Source organism: Mus caroli, unplaced genomic scaffold, assembly GCF_978045245.1.
Source record: "Mus caroli unplaced genomic scaffold, Mus_caroli_1 scaffold_6, whole genome shotgun sequence".
In the NCBI taxonomy this organism is placed as follows: domain Eukaryota; kingdom Metazoa; phylum Chordata; class Mammalia; order Rodentia; family Muridae; genus Mus; species Mus caroli.
Window position 1 is genome coordinate 59,794,804 of NW_028227261.1, and position 17,335 is coordinate 59,812,138.

General features: G+C 42.0%; 1 protein-coding gene across 7 annotated transcripts in view; it reads right to left on the reverse strand.

Moving 5' to 3' along the window:
- The window catches only part of Fggy (FGGY carbohydrate kinase domain containing), a 369,309-nt gene that overhangs the window by 171,012 nt on the left and 180,962 nt on the right, over positions 1–17,335 (reverse strand). For all 7 annotated transcript variants that reach the window (XM_085839183.1, XM_085839184.1, XM_085839180.1 and 4 more), the window contains exon 7: positions 17,083–17,211. In XM_085839183.1, coding sequence (XP_085695309.1) covers positions 17,083–17,211 — 129 coding nt within the window. The remainder of the gene's footprint in view (positions 1–17,082; positions 17,212–17,335) is intronic.

Genomic DNA, 17,335 nt, shown 5'->3' on the forward strand with positions numbered 1-17,335 from the left:
TAATGTATGAATTTTTCTTTGAATAAGAAGTTACATTGATTGATATTTTGAAGGTGCAATAACTCTAAGCAAGTTGAGAAGACTGTTGTTATTATCTCTTAACTATACCTTGCACTTGGTTTCTAGCCTCTCACTTGGGCTCCAGCCACATTGCTGGAGAGTGTTTTGCTTCTCTTCCTCCCTCATACTTCTCTGTGTATTTCATCTGTTTTACATCCTTCTGAACATTAAGTTGCAATGTGGAGAACATTTGCCCTGATCTATGTTATCTTTCACTCATTGTTTTTGGATGCTACATTGTCTATTGTTTTCTTTATTCTACTTATTCCCTTACAATTTTTAAATTTTTAATAAAAAAAAAAAAACAGCTATACCATTTACCCTTCCCTTTGTCCAGTCAATCCATCTCATATCTCCTCCCCCATGGCTTGTTCTTCATTGCTGTTAAATACATAGCCTCATTTATTACTTTAATGTTTTATATATATGCAGAGATACATAAATACAAACTATCTATTTAATGTTGTTAGCGTACATGTATTTCAGGACTGACCACTTAATGGTATTAGATAACCAATCAGGAGGCTCATTTCCTAGCGAGACTTCCTCTCCCAGTAGTCATGAGATGCCCCAAGTCTTAATCTCCACAATTTACATCTTCACTTTCAAAATTCCCACTTCTTCACATAGCCCTCAATCATCTGCTAAACCCTCCACATCATTCTTAAGTTGATAAAACACATTTACTACGGATATTTCAATGTCTAGTTTACCATGCTTACTACTAACAATATCTGCATAGTTCTTTCTAAGTCTGAATTTTGAAAATCCTCATCTGTTATAGTATTATGTTATTTTCGTTGAATGTCTATAATTCATATGTAAACTTTTAATGTAAGTTGAGTCTATGTCTGTCTTATTGACCTCTAGGAAGGATGGGATTTTGCTTGTTGAAGTTAGCCAAAGTGGGGACAGATCAAATATAATCTGCAATTGAGTCCATTCTGAGTTGGAGTTCAACCCTTAAAATCATTGCTGGCTGGTTTACCTTTAATCTGAGTCCCACCTAAAAGTCCAGAGTTTCTAATATTTTTCTTTGTTCCTGAGTCATACATTCAAATATTCATCTTCCAGTCGGAGCCTCCCCAGATGAGTGTTTAGTTTTTTTAACCTGTGAACTATAGACTTTCAACCACCAAATAATGAAAGCAGAGGTCTAGAAATGTCAAACTCAGCTCTAGACTATTTTTTGGTCTTGGTTCTTCAAGTCCTTTAACAAACAGGTCGTCAGGCCTTTTAACAGTTTTTGTGTGTGTGTGTGTGTGTGTGTGTGTGTGTGTGTGTGTGTGTGTATGTGTGTGTGCAGCATTAGCTCTGTGTGTATATATGTTAAATTTTATACAACTTTTTTGATTTATAGGTACTGGACGACAGCCTAATCATAATCAGAAACAAACACGCTCAGTAAATTCACCAGTGGATATAAAAAAGAACTTTGTATTTATGATCACCCCTATTCCAATAACAGTATTTTAAGAGCAGGAAAATTTTTTGCATATGTTTGTATGCTAAAAATGTACAAAAATATGTTTGTATATATGAATGAAAGGAAAGCATAATCCTTGACCTTCATCTTTTGACCTATGCAAAGCGGGACTTAACAAAGCATCCTGTGGAGTCTCCTTACTGGTAACAGTAGGCCTGAGATTTAAATGTAAATCTGGATGACCCTATAAGCCTCTGCTTCTTCCTGTCAAAGACAATCATTCTATTGTTCCTGCTACAGAGAAGAATATCTGTATCTTTTCATGACCCTGATGATGGTCATAACTCATCTTCAGCGTCTTTTAAAACTTTTCACTTTTCCTCCTCTCTACCTCTGTGATACTGTCTCAGTTTCAGCCTCCAATATCCCCTACTCATAGCTCTCCACTGACATGTTGACCTCCTTGCCTTCCAATTCTTTGTTTAAAAGCTCTTACCTCAAGAATAAAAATACCAAACTTTTGAAAATTACATGCAAACACCTCAAATTTTTTCCTCACCTGTATCCCCCTGGCCCCACATCAACACTCACACTTAACAGCACCGCTGTTGTGAAATACTCAGTGGGTCTGTGCTTTGGGGTAGCAGGGCAGGTTGGCACACGCCTACCCATCCCCACTCCCTACCCTGCTCCTTACCTAGCTTTCCTCCCAGCAAAACCACCTCATCTTATTATCGCTCTTCATCGCCTTCAGGTGCAAGTACAACACCACTTTTGTCAAAAGAAGTGGAGTCTTGCTGTCCTGATCAGGCAAGATGAAATTAGACCCCCTAAAACACTGCCCACATACTTTTAGCTGTCAATGCCTCACAGCAATCCTTCCTGTCCTTGAGGTGAAAGAAGTGGACACATGTATACTCACATCTATGACCAGCACACTGCTTTCTGTTTACAGAGGACTAGTACCTATTTACAGCATGCCTCACTGAAAACCAGCATGTTTTACATAAACTGCTAAGCCCAAGAATGGCCCATAGATAGATGCTCCTGTAGTGTGTAAATCCTTCAGTAGGAACTTTCTCAGCTTCTGAAAGCCACTTTCATTTGCTGATTTAACCTCAGGATTCAGAGCTCAACTTTAAGGGGACTCACTCTCTGGGTGAGTGACAACAGATAGGAATGAAACCTGGGCTTGGGGTCACCATGACAAGTTGTGAGCTGTCATTGTTATTACCTTTTGTAAAGTATAACAGAAAATCCATTTCAGATTAAAAGGAAAGATACTTTTGCATATTTAGTCTAGTAACAGTCAAACTGAAGGAGCCAGAAGAGTAAAACGAACATCCAAACCTTAAATAATTCTTATTCAATCCATAGTTCTGTGGTAAGTAGATGTCAAACTCCCTGTCTTCTTTTCAATACCCATTACAACAGCTTATGTCAAGCAACCCCCCTTTGGGTTTGATATGTGTGTGTGTGTGTGTGTGTATGAAGCATTTTCTGAGTGTGGGGGAAGTGTGTACACGTGTGCATTTATGTGACATTTTCACATTTGAAGCATTTTCTGAGTGTGGAAGCTCAAAACCCTAACCCCACCACTGAGAGGATTAAGGCAGAATTGTAATCTAGGCTACAGAGTGAGAGTTCCAGGATAACATGGAGTTAAAGCCTGTCTCCAAACAAACAAACGAACAAAACAAAACAAACCAAACATAAACATATATGAAGCCAAATTACGTAAGAGTCTCTTAACAACACCCTCAATGAGCCTACATGGTCCTCAATGCTCACAATCTGTCTCTGCTTCTTTGATCTTTGTAGTTTATAGGAGGGAATCTCTTACACGGGGCTAAGGGCAGTGCCAAACCCACTTCTATATCTGTTCTCTTATTATTCTCTTTGACCAGATTCCTCTGCCTTCTACTGCCTTTTGTGGAAAAAAACACCCTTTGGCCTGCATTCAGTTCAAAGAATACTTACTCTTTTCCATTTCCCAGAGGGAGCATGGTGGCTGATAATGAGGGAGTTATTGGAATGGTGGCCTTTGAGCAAGCTGGGAATAGATTATACGTAGGCCTCTTCAGCACCTTCTGTTAGACCAGCATTTATCAACGAGTGTATTTTTGTCATTTTATTCTATGTGTCTAAATGTTTTGAGTTATTGTGCTTGCCACCTTAAATGGCCCAGTATTTAGCATGCTGCTGTGAAAACTTATTCATGCATGCATTTATTCATTCATTTACTGAAGTCATTACTGGGCTTAAGAGAAGAATATAAACAGATACCACTGCCCAGAAGAAGCTCAAAGTGCACTGGAGGAGAACACAGGAATGCCATTGTGTATTTAGGTGTTTAAATATTATTGTCTATGTGTTATACTTACTATTGGGAATATATACAAGTGGAAAGAATTATTGGGTAATATGCATTAGTCTGGGCAATAATAGTACATCATAGGATAGCAGACAGTATCTATGAACTCATTTGAAGAGTCATATTATTTGGGGATATTTGATGTATTTCACAGAATCGAGTTGTGTGGATTTTTCTTTACAAGTATCAGCTGTGAGAGCCCTGTTTATAGAAGGTGTGGGAATTTTGTACTCATATTAACAATAGTGGTAGGAGATGGCCCTGCAGGGCTTCATGGGGGTGGGGAGTCACAGACTGACACACTTTTAACTTTCTACGCTAAATTCAGCACAGGAACCTGTAAGAATATGGATCACCATTGTAACGCATCCTCTTAAGACAAGAGAGACTTTGATTAAAGATTTAAAGACAAAACACAAAACAAATCAGAAAACCCTCAACAATTACTTAGGCTTATGTATACATTTTTAAATAGCAAATACTGATAAGTTGGTTAACATGGGCTTGTTTGAAGCTGACTACTTTGTAATGCTGCAGCAAGGCCCGCCATGGCCACCGGGCTTGCTGTCACTGACATGGTGCTAAGATCACATAAGTGCAACAGACAGAAGACCTCTTCATTCTCCACTTCTGAAGCACAGCTATCCAAATGCTATCTTCCTGTCACCTGGTATAATTATTGTGCCTTCAGGATATATACACTTTTTAGGTGATCAACTGCAGCTGGCTCCACCTCTCTAGTTGCCTTTTAAGGTACCTGGGTGAAGACTGTCAGGTCCATATGGGGGTTGACAATGGAAGATAACAAGGCCCCAGTTTAACCATTGTTCACAAGACAAGCTGTTCTGGAGTGCAAGGCAAACCACTGACCTGTAACGTAAACTACTTGGATGTTATATTAAATATGTTTCTCTCTCTGACCAAATTACTGGCACCGGCAACCTAAAAGCAAATAGATTTATTTTGGCTCATTGTTTTATGGTGTTTAATCTGTCATTGTAGGGAGCCCATGGTAGGGCAGCTCAGTTCTCTTTGAGGTGGGCCCAGAAATAGAGAGTAAGACAGGAAGCAGGCAAGAGTAATATGCCCCCGATGACCTAACCAAGGAACCTAGTAGGCCCCATCTCAGGAAATTTCCAGACCTCCTCAAATACCACCACCCTCCAGTGACTAAGCTTTTAAAATCTGAACTCGTGGGAGACATTATATATTCAAATGTAACAGGTGACCAGACATGTACTCAAGTGTGGAAAATAGTATAATGAATAAAGAAAGCTAGAAATCAGATAAACTCCTATGAGTCGATCTGGTCCTGAATAAAAATATTCTCTCTCCTTTTCTTACCCATATTGTGAATTCATTTACTGTGACTAATTAGGAGTTATCTAAATAACTGATTCTCCTCCTGTCCCTTCAGGCATTTTCCAGTCTCTGTCTCCAGTAAATAGTAATTTCTAAGTAAGGCAGAGGGTGGAGGAAGTCATGATGGAGGTGGGGAGTAATTTGTCACTGTCACCCACAAAATGAAGATGGGAACACCAAGTAGGAGCCCAGAAACAGCTCACACAACCACAGCCATGAACCATCTCTACATTTCTGTTTGGATTTTAAGAACAGTACGAGAAAGTAGGGTGAGGAACTAAAGGGGAAAGAAAACGGGACAGAGAAAGTTCTTTCCCCAAGAGACCCACCCGTGTGTGGGGTCAGGTGTGGCAATGCAGGTGGTAAGGGTCAGCACTGGCCACTCTCAGGTGAGGCATCTAGAAACAGGACTGTTGAGTGCTTGAGGTGAGAGACATGGACACTGAGCATCCTGGCAAGGCACCATCCTCAGCTCAGGGAGGCTGCAAGTCTCAGGCACTAAGCATTGGCTGGGATGGTCATTTCTACATTCCGAGCCTGTCAGATCTGCTACTCCACATAAGTGCATTTTGCTCTGAGGTTAAATGAGATGGCATCCTTTTGACGGCTATGACCACTGCCTCATGGCTGATGTTAGAATGGATAGCTGCACCTCCAAAGACACACACACACACACACACACACACACTCCATGCAGAACATTCCCCACATCGCTTGTGTCACAATCAACACAGCGGAGACTACTGAAACAGCTGATTCGGGTTTGTTTTAACATCCAACCTCTTTGGCTCAGAAGTCTAGGCTTTCCACATGCAGACTGACATTTCCACAGACTGGCATGGCTAAGTCTGCTCACACCCCTGCCCCAGTGTGTTAGGAGAGGGGTCTGTACCGTCACCCCAGGAAGTAGTCTTCTCATCCCCACTGATAGAAGGAGAATCAGGGGCACACAGCAGTTATGCTCCGTGAAGTGATATGACCCCAGGCCTTGGGTGCATAGCTCAGGCTGTGCCACAGCCCATGCTATCATCCAGGCTGGCTCATTCTGTTTGTCTCTCAAGCACAATGGAAGCTTGCCATGTTGAAACACACCTTATCTACAGCAGGCCTTTTAATATTTCCAGGCCCACGCTTGCACATGCTGTTCCTGTTTCTTGACATGCAGATCCCACTTTCATCCTAGGAGACGCTTTGCTTAATGTATTACAGCCACGCCAGTGAATTCACTCCTGAGTTCATCACTTCCAGAACAACAGTGTATGACCTATCCCCACTTTGCTTTGCATGCACCTCTGCCCTCTACATTGGTTGCATGTGCTGTGCACATAATCCTTAAACATCGCCACATGGTAGCTATTGTTACTGCTCCATTTCACAGGTGGCAAAAACAAGGCATGAAATGTCAAATGATTGTCTAGGAGCCCAACACCTGCCTGTAGACTCAGGGCTTTGGTACTTGTGAGTCCTTTACTACTCTGCTGTGTTCCCTCTAAACTTTTAATCCTCACTGGCTTCAGAGCCAGAATCTTCTATCAGACCCACAGTAGCACATACAGATCAGCACTATGGGAAGTGAAGTGCTGGTGGGCGATAGAACTGGTGTCTAAAGAGGTTTCTCTCTATTCCAACAATCTTCCTTAGCTTCTTACAAGGCACTGAGGCAGGATGGGGAATTTCAAAAGCTATTTCTCTTTACTCAGACACTGTATGCTGACACTGACCTATCTGAAGGTGTAGTTAAGAGAAAATTGAAAGCATGAGAATGAAGCAGGCCCACTGGGAAAGTCTGAGGAAGCAGCCAACAGTCACATGCAGGCAGCTGCGGGGCAGTAGGTGAAGATGTGCATTTGCCACCAGCAGTGGCTACTGTGTCACACAAAGTAAACAGGAGTGCACTGGCAGCAGCATGTAGCAAATGTGTTAAGCTTTGGGGTGATGAGAAACAGCCCGCAGCACAAGGGCAGTCCTCGAGGCCAGGCCTCAAACACAGTGGGATCCCCTAATGGGTGGGTGTCAGAGCTGGGTTGGGCAATTATGTGTTCCTTTTGGTTGCTTTGCTAAGCTCAGCAATGGAAAACACCAGCTCATCTTTCCAGCCATCTACCCATAAGTGAGAAGCTAACTTGCTGCAAACCCAGGCTCCACTCTCACGGGGTCAAGACAGTGCACTCAGTTACAGGGCACAGCTTGATCCCTGTGTGATGCACCGAGTGTGGCAAGGAAGACACGGGGACATGGCCAGGCACACAGATAGTGCTTGTCTGAATGCAAATCCTCCTGGTTCTCTAACTTTGGCTAATTCGTTTGCCTCCTGGAGTATTAATTTTCTCAGCCACTAAAAGGAAACAATTCTTCCTTGTTCCTGGTGTTTGAAGGTGGCAAGATATTATACAAATAAAACTAGTAGAATACTAACAAAATTAATACTATTAATTAATGGTAGTCATGAACATAAAACATAAAAATATACAAATAGAAGTAATTAAAAACAGAATTAATACTATTCCCTCTACCCTATTTCTAGATTTGTCTAACAAACATCATCTGATAAACTCTGGGCTCGTTGGCTACTTAGAATGCCTCTATCAAACTCATCTCCTTGCTTCCAGCCTCAATGTTCTCTTTCATAAATGGATCTGGAAATGCACTGGCTCCAAAGAAAGTTAACTAGGAGGACTGCCCTGTTCAAGACACGGGTGTGGGCTGCTGTACATATAGGCTAGAGTAAGTTAAGGCATGGAAATAGCAAGACACACATGTATTCATAAGCTATACATAAGGAGGAGAACTCACAGAAGCCAGGGTCGGGCTGGGCATGGGACCCAACTGTATCGAGTATTAAAACATTACAATTACCAAGTTAATAAACCTCAGGTTCTTCGGGCATGGAATGTAGAAAACAATGACGCTCACAGAACAGTTCCAAGCTAATAATAGTGGCTGTTAAAGGCCCCAGCCAAGTGCTTGGCACAGAGTATGCGTTCAATAAGGTGTAGGTGAAATAAAAACAAGTAGGTTGAGCTCTTCAGAGGAATCTGGTCACTATGTATTTTGATTGTTGACAGCTTTGCAGGGGACATTTTGGAACTTTGTAGATATTAACAACAAAACAAAGAACTTATTCATGTATAGCTTAGAAGAACTCATTTACCAATTTAATGGCCAGCTGTGATGTGGACTCCAGCCATTGCATAGGATCTATGGTAAGGAATGGAATAACATACCAGGACTCCTTCTGTTTTCCTAATTTGGAGATGGTGTTACACAATGAAGCAGGGCCCTGGCTGCCCCACCAAGCCAAACAAGAACACACCGATTTTCAATTCAGTTCTAACAGTAACTTTCTAGTATAGCCATGGGTGATACATTGTTTTCGTGAGCCTTGGTTTTCTCATCTGAAAATTAAATAATTTGGTAGAGAAACTCTTTGGGTAACCTTTTTCTTCCCAAACTGTGTGATCACTCATTATCCAAACAGGACTTTGTGAATCAAACTGCAAGCTGAAATTATGATTTCCCAGCAGGGTCACAGCTGCACATACTGAATCACATGGCACCAGATTTAAAGAGGGGTGAGCTGGAGCCCGCTGCAGCCCTGAGGCCTGGATCGTGCCCAGCTTTCTGTCTACAGGTAAGACTGGTCACCTGGCTCAAGCCAGTCCTCTGCAGTTCTCCAATAAAGTCTTGGAGCCTGGGAACTGAAATCCTCAAATCTTCCACCCCCATGTGCCCGCTGTACGCCTCTACTGTTTATGTGCCTGCCACACTCATACAGCTGCTTAAAACCACAAGCCTGAAATCATATTAACTCATTCTTCCTTCTGCTTCTGATCAGACCCAGAAACTCCCTGAGCTGTGCATTCTCTATCTGCTTGGGGCCTGGCACGGCCTATCTCCCTCAAGACTCCACATGTGGCTTTATCAGTGGCTTGGAATCCCCTCCTTTTCTACCTTATTTGTTTATTTGGTGCCCTATGAAAGAGGTTTCTGCTTTCTTGCTGCTCCTGGTTCCTGCTCTGGGTCTAGACCTGGCTCATTCAAAGAAACTCTCAGCTCTGGTCTCATCTGCCTACCTCTCAGTTGAACATCAGTATCGTTGTGAACCATGTCCTCAGTTCTAGAGTGTCCCTGTATTCCAGGGTGCTCCTCTGGATTCCAGGTGACATCTTGTAAACACAAAGACAGATTCCTATCTTCATCATGAAGATTTCAAAACTGTATTTTTCAGTGTCCTGCTTCCTGGATTCAGCAATCCCTACCCGTAAGTCCACAGAATCCTTTCATATGTCAATGGATTTGTGCTGGATGAGAGGCGTACAAAGGAAAGCTGAAAGAGGTAGAATATATACAGAAGAAACATACCAGAGAGGACAACTAATACTCTTGGAAGAGTGAGATTTGGAGACGTTATAGTGGTGCTAACAGCCTGACTGTGTGCTGATGACTAAGTGGGACTGTCTGGGGGGCGGGGGGAGAAGGAGGTGCCCTGCTCAGTGAAGCCTGGGTGTAAAGGAAAGAAGCAGAAAGCACATGTGCATGGGAAGAAGACTGGCTTTCCCTGAAGCTTCATGTCAAAAGAGCAGCCGCTACAGAAACCAGGCTGGTCCTGAACCCTCAATCTCCACTTCTGTTTTCCTTTATCAACCAGCTACTTTTTCTGAGGAATTTATGTCTCAGAATATTACTTTAAAAAGTACTACACTGGTAGGAAGTAGTTTCCTGACTTCGGCCATCTCAGGAACAAGTTCCAACCTCTCTGGCAGGATCGAAACTGAGTTCACGTTCCCAGTCCCAGAACCCAACTCCTCTCCTAATTCTTCAGATGGTTTGTGTTTGCCTGTTAACCAGTAAAGGGTATAGAGAGGGAAGATACTGCTATCCAGTTAGCTAAACTAAGACACACAGTCTTAATTGTGCTATTTGTCTTGACTTAATTGACTATACTTATATCTTACTCATTCCTTTGTTTCCTTATCATTAAACATGAACATGATTCAGTTTTTGCAGCCAGACACTAGGAGGGGACCTGGCTGCAAAAACTGAATCAAGGACCCTGAAACCAAGTGACTAATCAAGGACCCTGAAACCAGGTAACCAATCAAGGACCCTGAAACCAGGTAACCAATCACGGATCCTGAAACCAAGTGACCTGGACGAGGACCTGTCCGTCACCAAGGTTAACTTCCTTGATTATGGTCGGTTAGTGCAATAGCCCACTCCATCCCCCTTGCTTTGTGTTTCTATCTCATACAAATGTTATACAATCTTCCTTTGAGGATGCCATTCATATCCCTAACTGGCTGCCTCCCTGAACATTCAGAAAATAAAGCTTTTATTTTGAAACTTCCATAACTGAAGTGAATTTTCTAGGCTTCCACCCCAAACCCAACAACATTAGTAAAACCATTTTTTTTTTGGCTTACTTAAAGAAATAAGCTGAATTGATAATGGGATACATTATCCTTGTGGATACTTGTAGACAGAGCAAGGCTTCTTAGACACAGTGCTGGTGAACTCTACAGCTGGGAGAGACTGCACTGTGTGGGTTGCACTGTGGCTGGAAACATCTATGCTTTCATTTTGCTACAGACCAGTGATCATTCTGCCTCCTTGGGTGTTTCCAGATCCTACTAAATGGACCATGGATGCCTTAAGTCAGCCCCCATTTAAGATCAAGTATCCTAGAGACTCAATCTCAAGTACAAAGCTCGGGAAGACACTAGTTATGTGATTTTTGGAAGTCTTGCTTTGTGCCTTACAAACATGGGAACTAATCTTTACCTAATAGAATTGCTGGAAAAAGGTAAAAAGTATGTGAAGCAACAGGCAGAGCCCTGGAGCCTTAGAAGATGGGTAGGAAATGGCCATGTACTGAGAACGGTGGTTCTTATTGAAGATGCCAATATTATTGATGTATGACTAGAAAAAAGCATAACTAAAGTTTAAAAGGGAATGAACAAATGCATTCTACTTCCCACGAAGTGATAATGGCAAGGCCTGCTGGGAGTGCAGTTCAAGCTATCACTTGTCCAGGGATCCTTCTGTAATTTCCTGTCTCAATTTTGAGAGCATTTCATGTTTTACCAAAGCCTTCCACGCTTAGCACAGATAACTGTAATTATAGCACTTACTTGCCTGTTCACTAGGCTGCAATTTCCCAAAACTCTTCTGCTCTGCCACATTCACCTCCCGTCTCCACCAGCTCAGAAAGCTGCTTATCAGTGGCTACTCACTGGAAGGCTTTTCTCAAGATCTGCTACTTAGGTAGATATTCTAGGGGACAAATTCAAAAGTAGAACAACCACGAAGTCATCGGCCCCTCATTCTATATCACTCAGTGATAAATATGAGCTATGGAATCTGACTAGACAGGCTTAATCACAAGCCTCCACCTCACCGCGTAGTTTCTGACAAAGTCAGAATACCAGCCACTGTTGTCTCACTTGACAAATGCAGGGGGGAAGAGCAGGATGTGTAGAGCTGTTTTCTGAACTTCATGTGAGATTACAAGTCACGTCTGTTCATAACTCAACTCTGAGACTCAGGTGCTCCCATGGCCAAATAAGGGGTGGCATATCTGCTCTGTTCAACTACAAAGTTGCTGTGAGGAGTAACTGGGCAAAAATGTGCTTCTCCAGTCTAAAGTTTAGAAATGTAACAGACCATTGCTAATAACAATGCTTGCTATAAAATCACCTCATCTTATACACATCTGTGTATATTAATTATAAGTAAACACTCCCCAAATCACATTATTGAAACCTGCTGCTTCCCCACCCTCTCTCCCAGAATATAGAAAATGGTGAGATAAGTAACTGGCATGGTTTGTCACTAAAACAACTGTGAGTTGTCCTAGCAAGGCAAGAACCAGAAGTTCTTTCCCTAAGACTGGCTAAATAAATTCCTCTGCCATTAGAAAAATAAACAAACAACAAAAGAAAATGCAAAATCCTTGTTGTTTCAACACAACTCAGAAGAGCAGTTTAAGCGAATGCAACATCTGACAGAAAAATCCAACATTGAGAATCAAAGAACTGTGTTCAACCTAGCAAAATGTATGATTTTGAGATTTTGACCGGAGCATGCTAATATGAGCATAACCAGAAATTAGGGAGATTCTGACACATTTAGGTGTAGATGAAGAATTGCTGGGGCCTAGTGCTTCTTCCTGAAGTACTGAACCAAGTACAGCTAGCATAAAAGGACAGCGGCCTCAGCTGAAGTAAGTGTCCACTGGTAAGGGAACGCCTTTCTTTCATTCACCCAGTCACTCACTGTGACACCAGCTACTCAGGATGAAATGCCTGTGCTATAAGAACCTACACATGAGTAAATAAGATGATATTGACATACAAACCAGCAAACATAACAACAGGAACACAGACAACAGAAAGCGAGTCAGGGAGTCAGGGAAGGTTTCTATAAGAATATGGCAGCATCTTCAAGTTTCGATGGATAGTCAGAAGTCTGTCTGATAGGCAGGACCCACTGAAAAGAGGTGGGGTCCTGAGAGAGAAATGAAGTTGTTATTTTCTTTCAGGACAGTTGGGGCGCTGGAGCCAAGAACAGACCTGGAACAAAGTTAATGCTATTTTTACAAGCTAGAAAAATACCAGCAGCAGGAGTCCTGGCCAGAACCACCCCCACAAAGTGCAAACAAAACTCCTCCTATCTGCTGCCTGTCTGCCGGAGAACTCACTAACCAGTCCTTTAAGAACAAAATGTTCTTTTATCTTTGATTTTTCATTCCCACAAAGTCCTTCCTCCTCTGTTTCCAGAGCTGGAAAACACATGAATTGAGCTGTGTTGCTCTTTGATCTTTATCTTCCCCTCCCAGGCTGTCTTTGGGAATGAGAGTCTATGGGATATTTCTGCTGAGAGTTGACCCCTCCACCTGGTCAGAATATGGGGTCCATAGCTGGTCAGGTCAGGCAAGCATATAACATCCCATGGTTGTCAAGGCAGCTTTGTGAGAGGCCTGCATGGCATCCCATTACAAAGTTAGGCTCTTATCTTGACATTTGGGGTCTCAGCACTAAATTCATCCAACCAGTACTTATGGCTGTTTCTGGAAACCTATACAACTGAGAGTACTGAATTCCACATTCTCTTAGAGGACACCAGAAAGACAAAATCAGGGCACCTGGGAGACAGAGCGAGTTGGACCTTTAGATTCCTCTTTTCTGCCTGACTATCTCCAGGGAAGGAGGTGGAAGTTCTGCTGAGAGATATTTCACACCTGGGAGGGAACTTCATAAACAAATTACGGAAAAAAAATGGTGGGTGAATGTCTTTCATCCACAAATGAAAGGCATTCATCCACTAAGGTCTTCCCTTTCTAATAGGTATTTTGATTCTGGGGTGTGAAAATCAAAAAGAAAGGCTTCATTATTGGGCGCCTAGTATGTGGCAGACCAGTAAACCACTTCCTTTAAGGGGTGTATGTATGTATGTATGTCCGTACATACATCCATGTGTGCCTGTGTATGTGTAATGTATATATCATCACTTTTCACAGGAAAAAAAAGATGAGCCATTGATAATCTTTCCCATCAAAGAGAAAACAAAATTTAAGAGGTAGCCCTTTTGTAGGTAGAACAAGAATTTACTCTGGTCAGAAACCTGCTATCTCAAATCAACACTATAAAGCTACAAACACGCAAAGCAGGAAAGAACAAGACAAATCTCTCCAGAAGGAAGGACACTTGTGTGGTTTGCTCACTGCTGATAACCTCCAGGTCCACACCCAGAACAGACAGGTCTGCACATGTTTGATTGTTATCTTTAGTCTATCTGTGGTCAAATGGTCTTCTCAGGTCTCTCAGGCCTTTGCTTTCCTCTGCAACCCAACATGACAGGTAGATAATGAGTGGAAGTTTTGCATCTGGGCCTCTTCCCAGATACCCTAATCCTGAGCTGGCTGCAAGGTGATGGGACAAAAGACTGGAAAAAAAGGTATAAGGATAAAACTTGGCCAGAATTATCAGTAATGAGAATCCCTTCAGTCACTCTCCCCCATCAGCATAGACCCAAGTTCTGTCCTTTAAGAACCTAGGACTTTACTCTTATCTTTGAACTTCACAAACTCACCTTCCATATGTACTGATTAATGAATGTGAGAGAACTTTAGCACAAAAGACATAGGCCAAAGATTCTGGAGGTTAAATTTGTGTCAGTGAGCTCTGCATTTAGGCAATAAATTGGGGCCATCTAGGAGTTTCTCCTCTCGGACAGTACAGAGTGTCCTGGGCAGAAATAAGAAGGTGTGTTTTGACACGTCCTTAGAGAGACCAAGGAAACCACAATGCCTGTGGCTCCCCACTACAAGGCCCTCTTCCCTGAAGCAAGTAGTAGCCACAGACAAGTGTTTGTCACCTGGGTGAGGCAAATGGTTGAAACTGTCACCGCAGGGACAATTGCAAAAGACAATGAAGAAAGCTTCCCTGACTGCCTCTATGATCTACCCTGTCAGGTTGACTGTGTGGCAGGAACACTCCATGTCTGTCCACACCTCCAGTTCTGTCTGTGATTATACTTTAAAAGCCCAACACATGACATTCTACTCAGAAGCACTGCTCATACTGGGAAGTGCTGGAGAAAAACAACCTTGCCTGTGGTCAGAGCCACACCACACCACCCAATTATCACATATGCAGTACTCTTGTTTATTTTGTCTCTGGACCAGAGCCCGAGAACAGGAAGATGAAGAGGGATGGATGAGTGCCATCCAATCCACACACCAGGAACCAGATGAACCTTTACTCTACAGTTTAATGCGACTTACTCAACACATTTCTTAGCCACCCATAGAATCACAATACAAGGCTCACCACTAGGAATATGAGAACAACAATATGATGTCCTTGTTCTCAAGGAGTTAACAGTCTGGTAGAAAAGAAATCAGATCAATCAGAAGCTTACAATGCAATGTGATCATTTCTTCAAATAAATAAATGTGATAAAAGAAGCCCAGTTAACAGAACATCTAAATTTGACTGTTCCACTGGACTCCCTGCAAAGGAGGAAGCTTGTATCAACCCTCAAATTGGAGAGAGTTCCATACCTGAAAATGACTCTGTTCCACAAACACTCTTCCGAATTGGGACAGTGTTGACTGGTGGGAGATCTAAGAGGGGTTCAGAATAGTGGGGCTGGGTATTAATGAAGGGGGTTCCCAGTGAAAGCAGACTATTCCACTTTCATGTTCTTTTGTCTTCTCACCATGTGACACAGACAGACCTTTCCTAGATGTGAATGTCCTGACCTTGTATTTCGAGGCTACAAAAAGTATAAATTTACCCTCTTGGTGTCTGTGGTCTCAGGAATTCTTCTACAGCAGTGTAAAGGAGACTGAGACTTTAACCATCATTTCTAGGCAGACAACATATTTTCCAAGTCAGAGATACAATGGAATGAGATCTGGAAACAGAATATATTCAAGTCCTTAAAACCTCTTGACTCTAAGGCAGAGGTTCTCAACCTTCCTAATGCTCTAATGCTCGACTCTTAATGAAGTTCTTCATGTGGTGGTGACCCCCAATGGTTAAATTATTTTTATTTCTATTTTGTAACTGTAGTTTTGCTACTGTTATGAATCAGAATGTAAATATCTGTTTTCCAATGGTCTCTAGCAGCTCTGGGAAAGGGTCGTTCGACCCTTAAAAGGGTCATGACCCATAGAATCACTGCTCTAAAGTAAATTGTGAATCAGCAATTAAGATTTGGAGTCTTCCTAGGCCACCTGACTGGCTAAACTCTTGCCTCATCTCTCAAACAGTCTTGTAAGACTTTCATTTTGGCCTGGTATATGCATACATACACTCACTAATGGAAACATGGGACCATAACACAGTATTTATTTACCTTGACCATGGGAGACACAGTCTGATGTGTTCTGACTTGCTCTGGTCTACTGTATACCATTCAATTCTGAAAATTCAATGTCTTATATTGAGATTTGTGCTGGTATATTTGCCTTATGAATTACAAGCCCTAAGCATTTCAAGAGCATTTGAAACAAATGCTCTTGTACTAAAGGCTAGGGAATAATATATGACTAGAGTAAAACTGAGAGATGCTGAGAATCATAGTATCCAAAAAATAAAAAAAGAAGGACTCTGGAGAAGAGATGGAGAGGAGAACACAATCTCCTCTTACATGTAACTGTAATTCTTTGCTTCGCTGTGTATTTCCTCCTAAAAACGGGGAAGAGAACTTGGTTTTGTTTTATTTCACTTAGACAGCTTTCAGGTGCTAAGAACCGAACCCCACACCCTCTCCACGCTGGACAAAGCTTTCCCACTGAGCTTACATCCCCTAACTCCAGTGTCTGCCAGAGTGTGGGAAGAGGTCAGTTGGTTTTTGGAAAAATGAATAAACAAATGCAAGAACTGAAGACTTGAATGTTACATAGGAAACAAAATCAAGACTTCAGTCAAGTAACTGAATTTATGAAAAAAGTCAAATATTTTACTAAATAAATACACTAAGCTTAGAAATATTTTGCAGTCCCATTAGTAACAATAAATGCATGTAAGTGCTCTGCCATCACACACTATATATGGGCATGAACATAAATTTTTCAAATTCCATAAGCCACAGAACTATTTAGATTAATTTTTATATTATTAAGTATTAAGAAATTGATAATTTATAAAAAAGATTTTGTATTTGGATAAAAGTTTTCTAACTCTGTTCAAGTCCCTACATGTATGAAGGCCTTATACATGTATCTTTCTTAAACCTTGACTCATCAGCCTTGACCTTTGCTGTGCAAACAGAGAGCAGACTGGGTTCTTGGCAACAGTCTGTGTGTCAGCGAACCGAAAGAGCTGGTGCTGGGATGGAAAGAAGAGGTTACCTAGTCCTCCTGCATGGGCATCAATGAGTGAGGCAGCCACTGCAATTCCTGAAGGAAGACCCAGCTCTCTGGCCGCTTCTGGTGTGAGCCCAATTCCAAGAGAAGCTCCAGGAAGCAACACGAGATTTCCTGGGTAGACATGAGAGAAAACAAACACCCATCAGTCTGGAATACACTAAAGGGAACAGGGGGTTTTCTTAAGAAAGCCTTTTTGCTCCATCCTCCATGCCTGCATTTTCTCAGCGTCACAAAG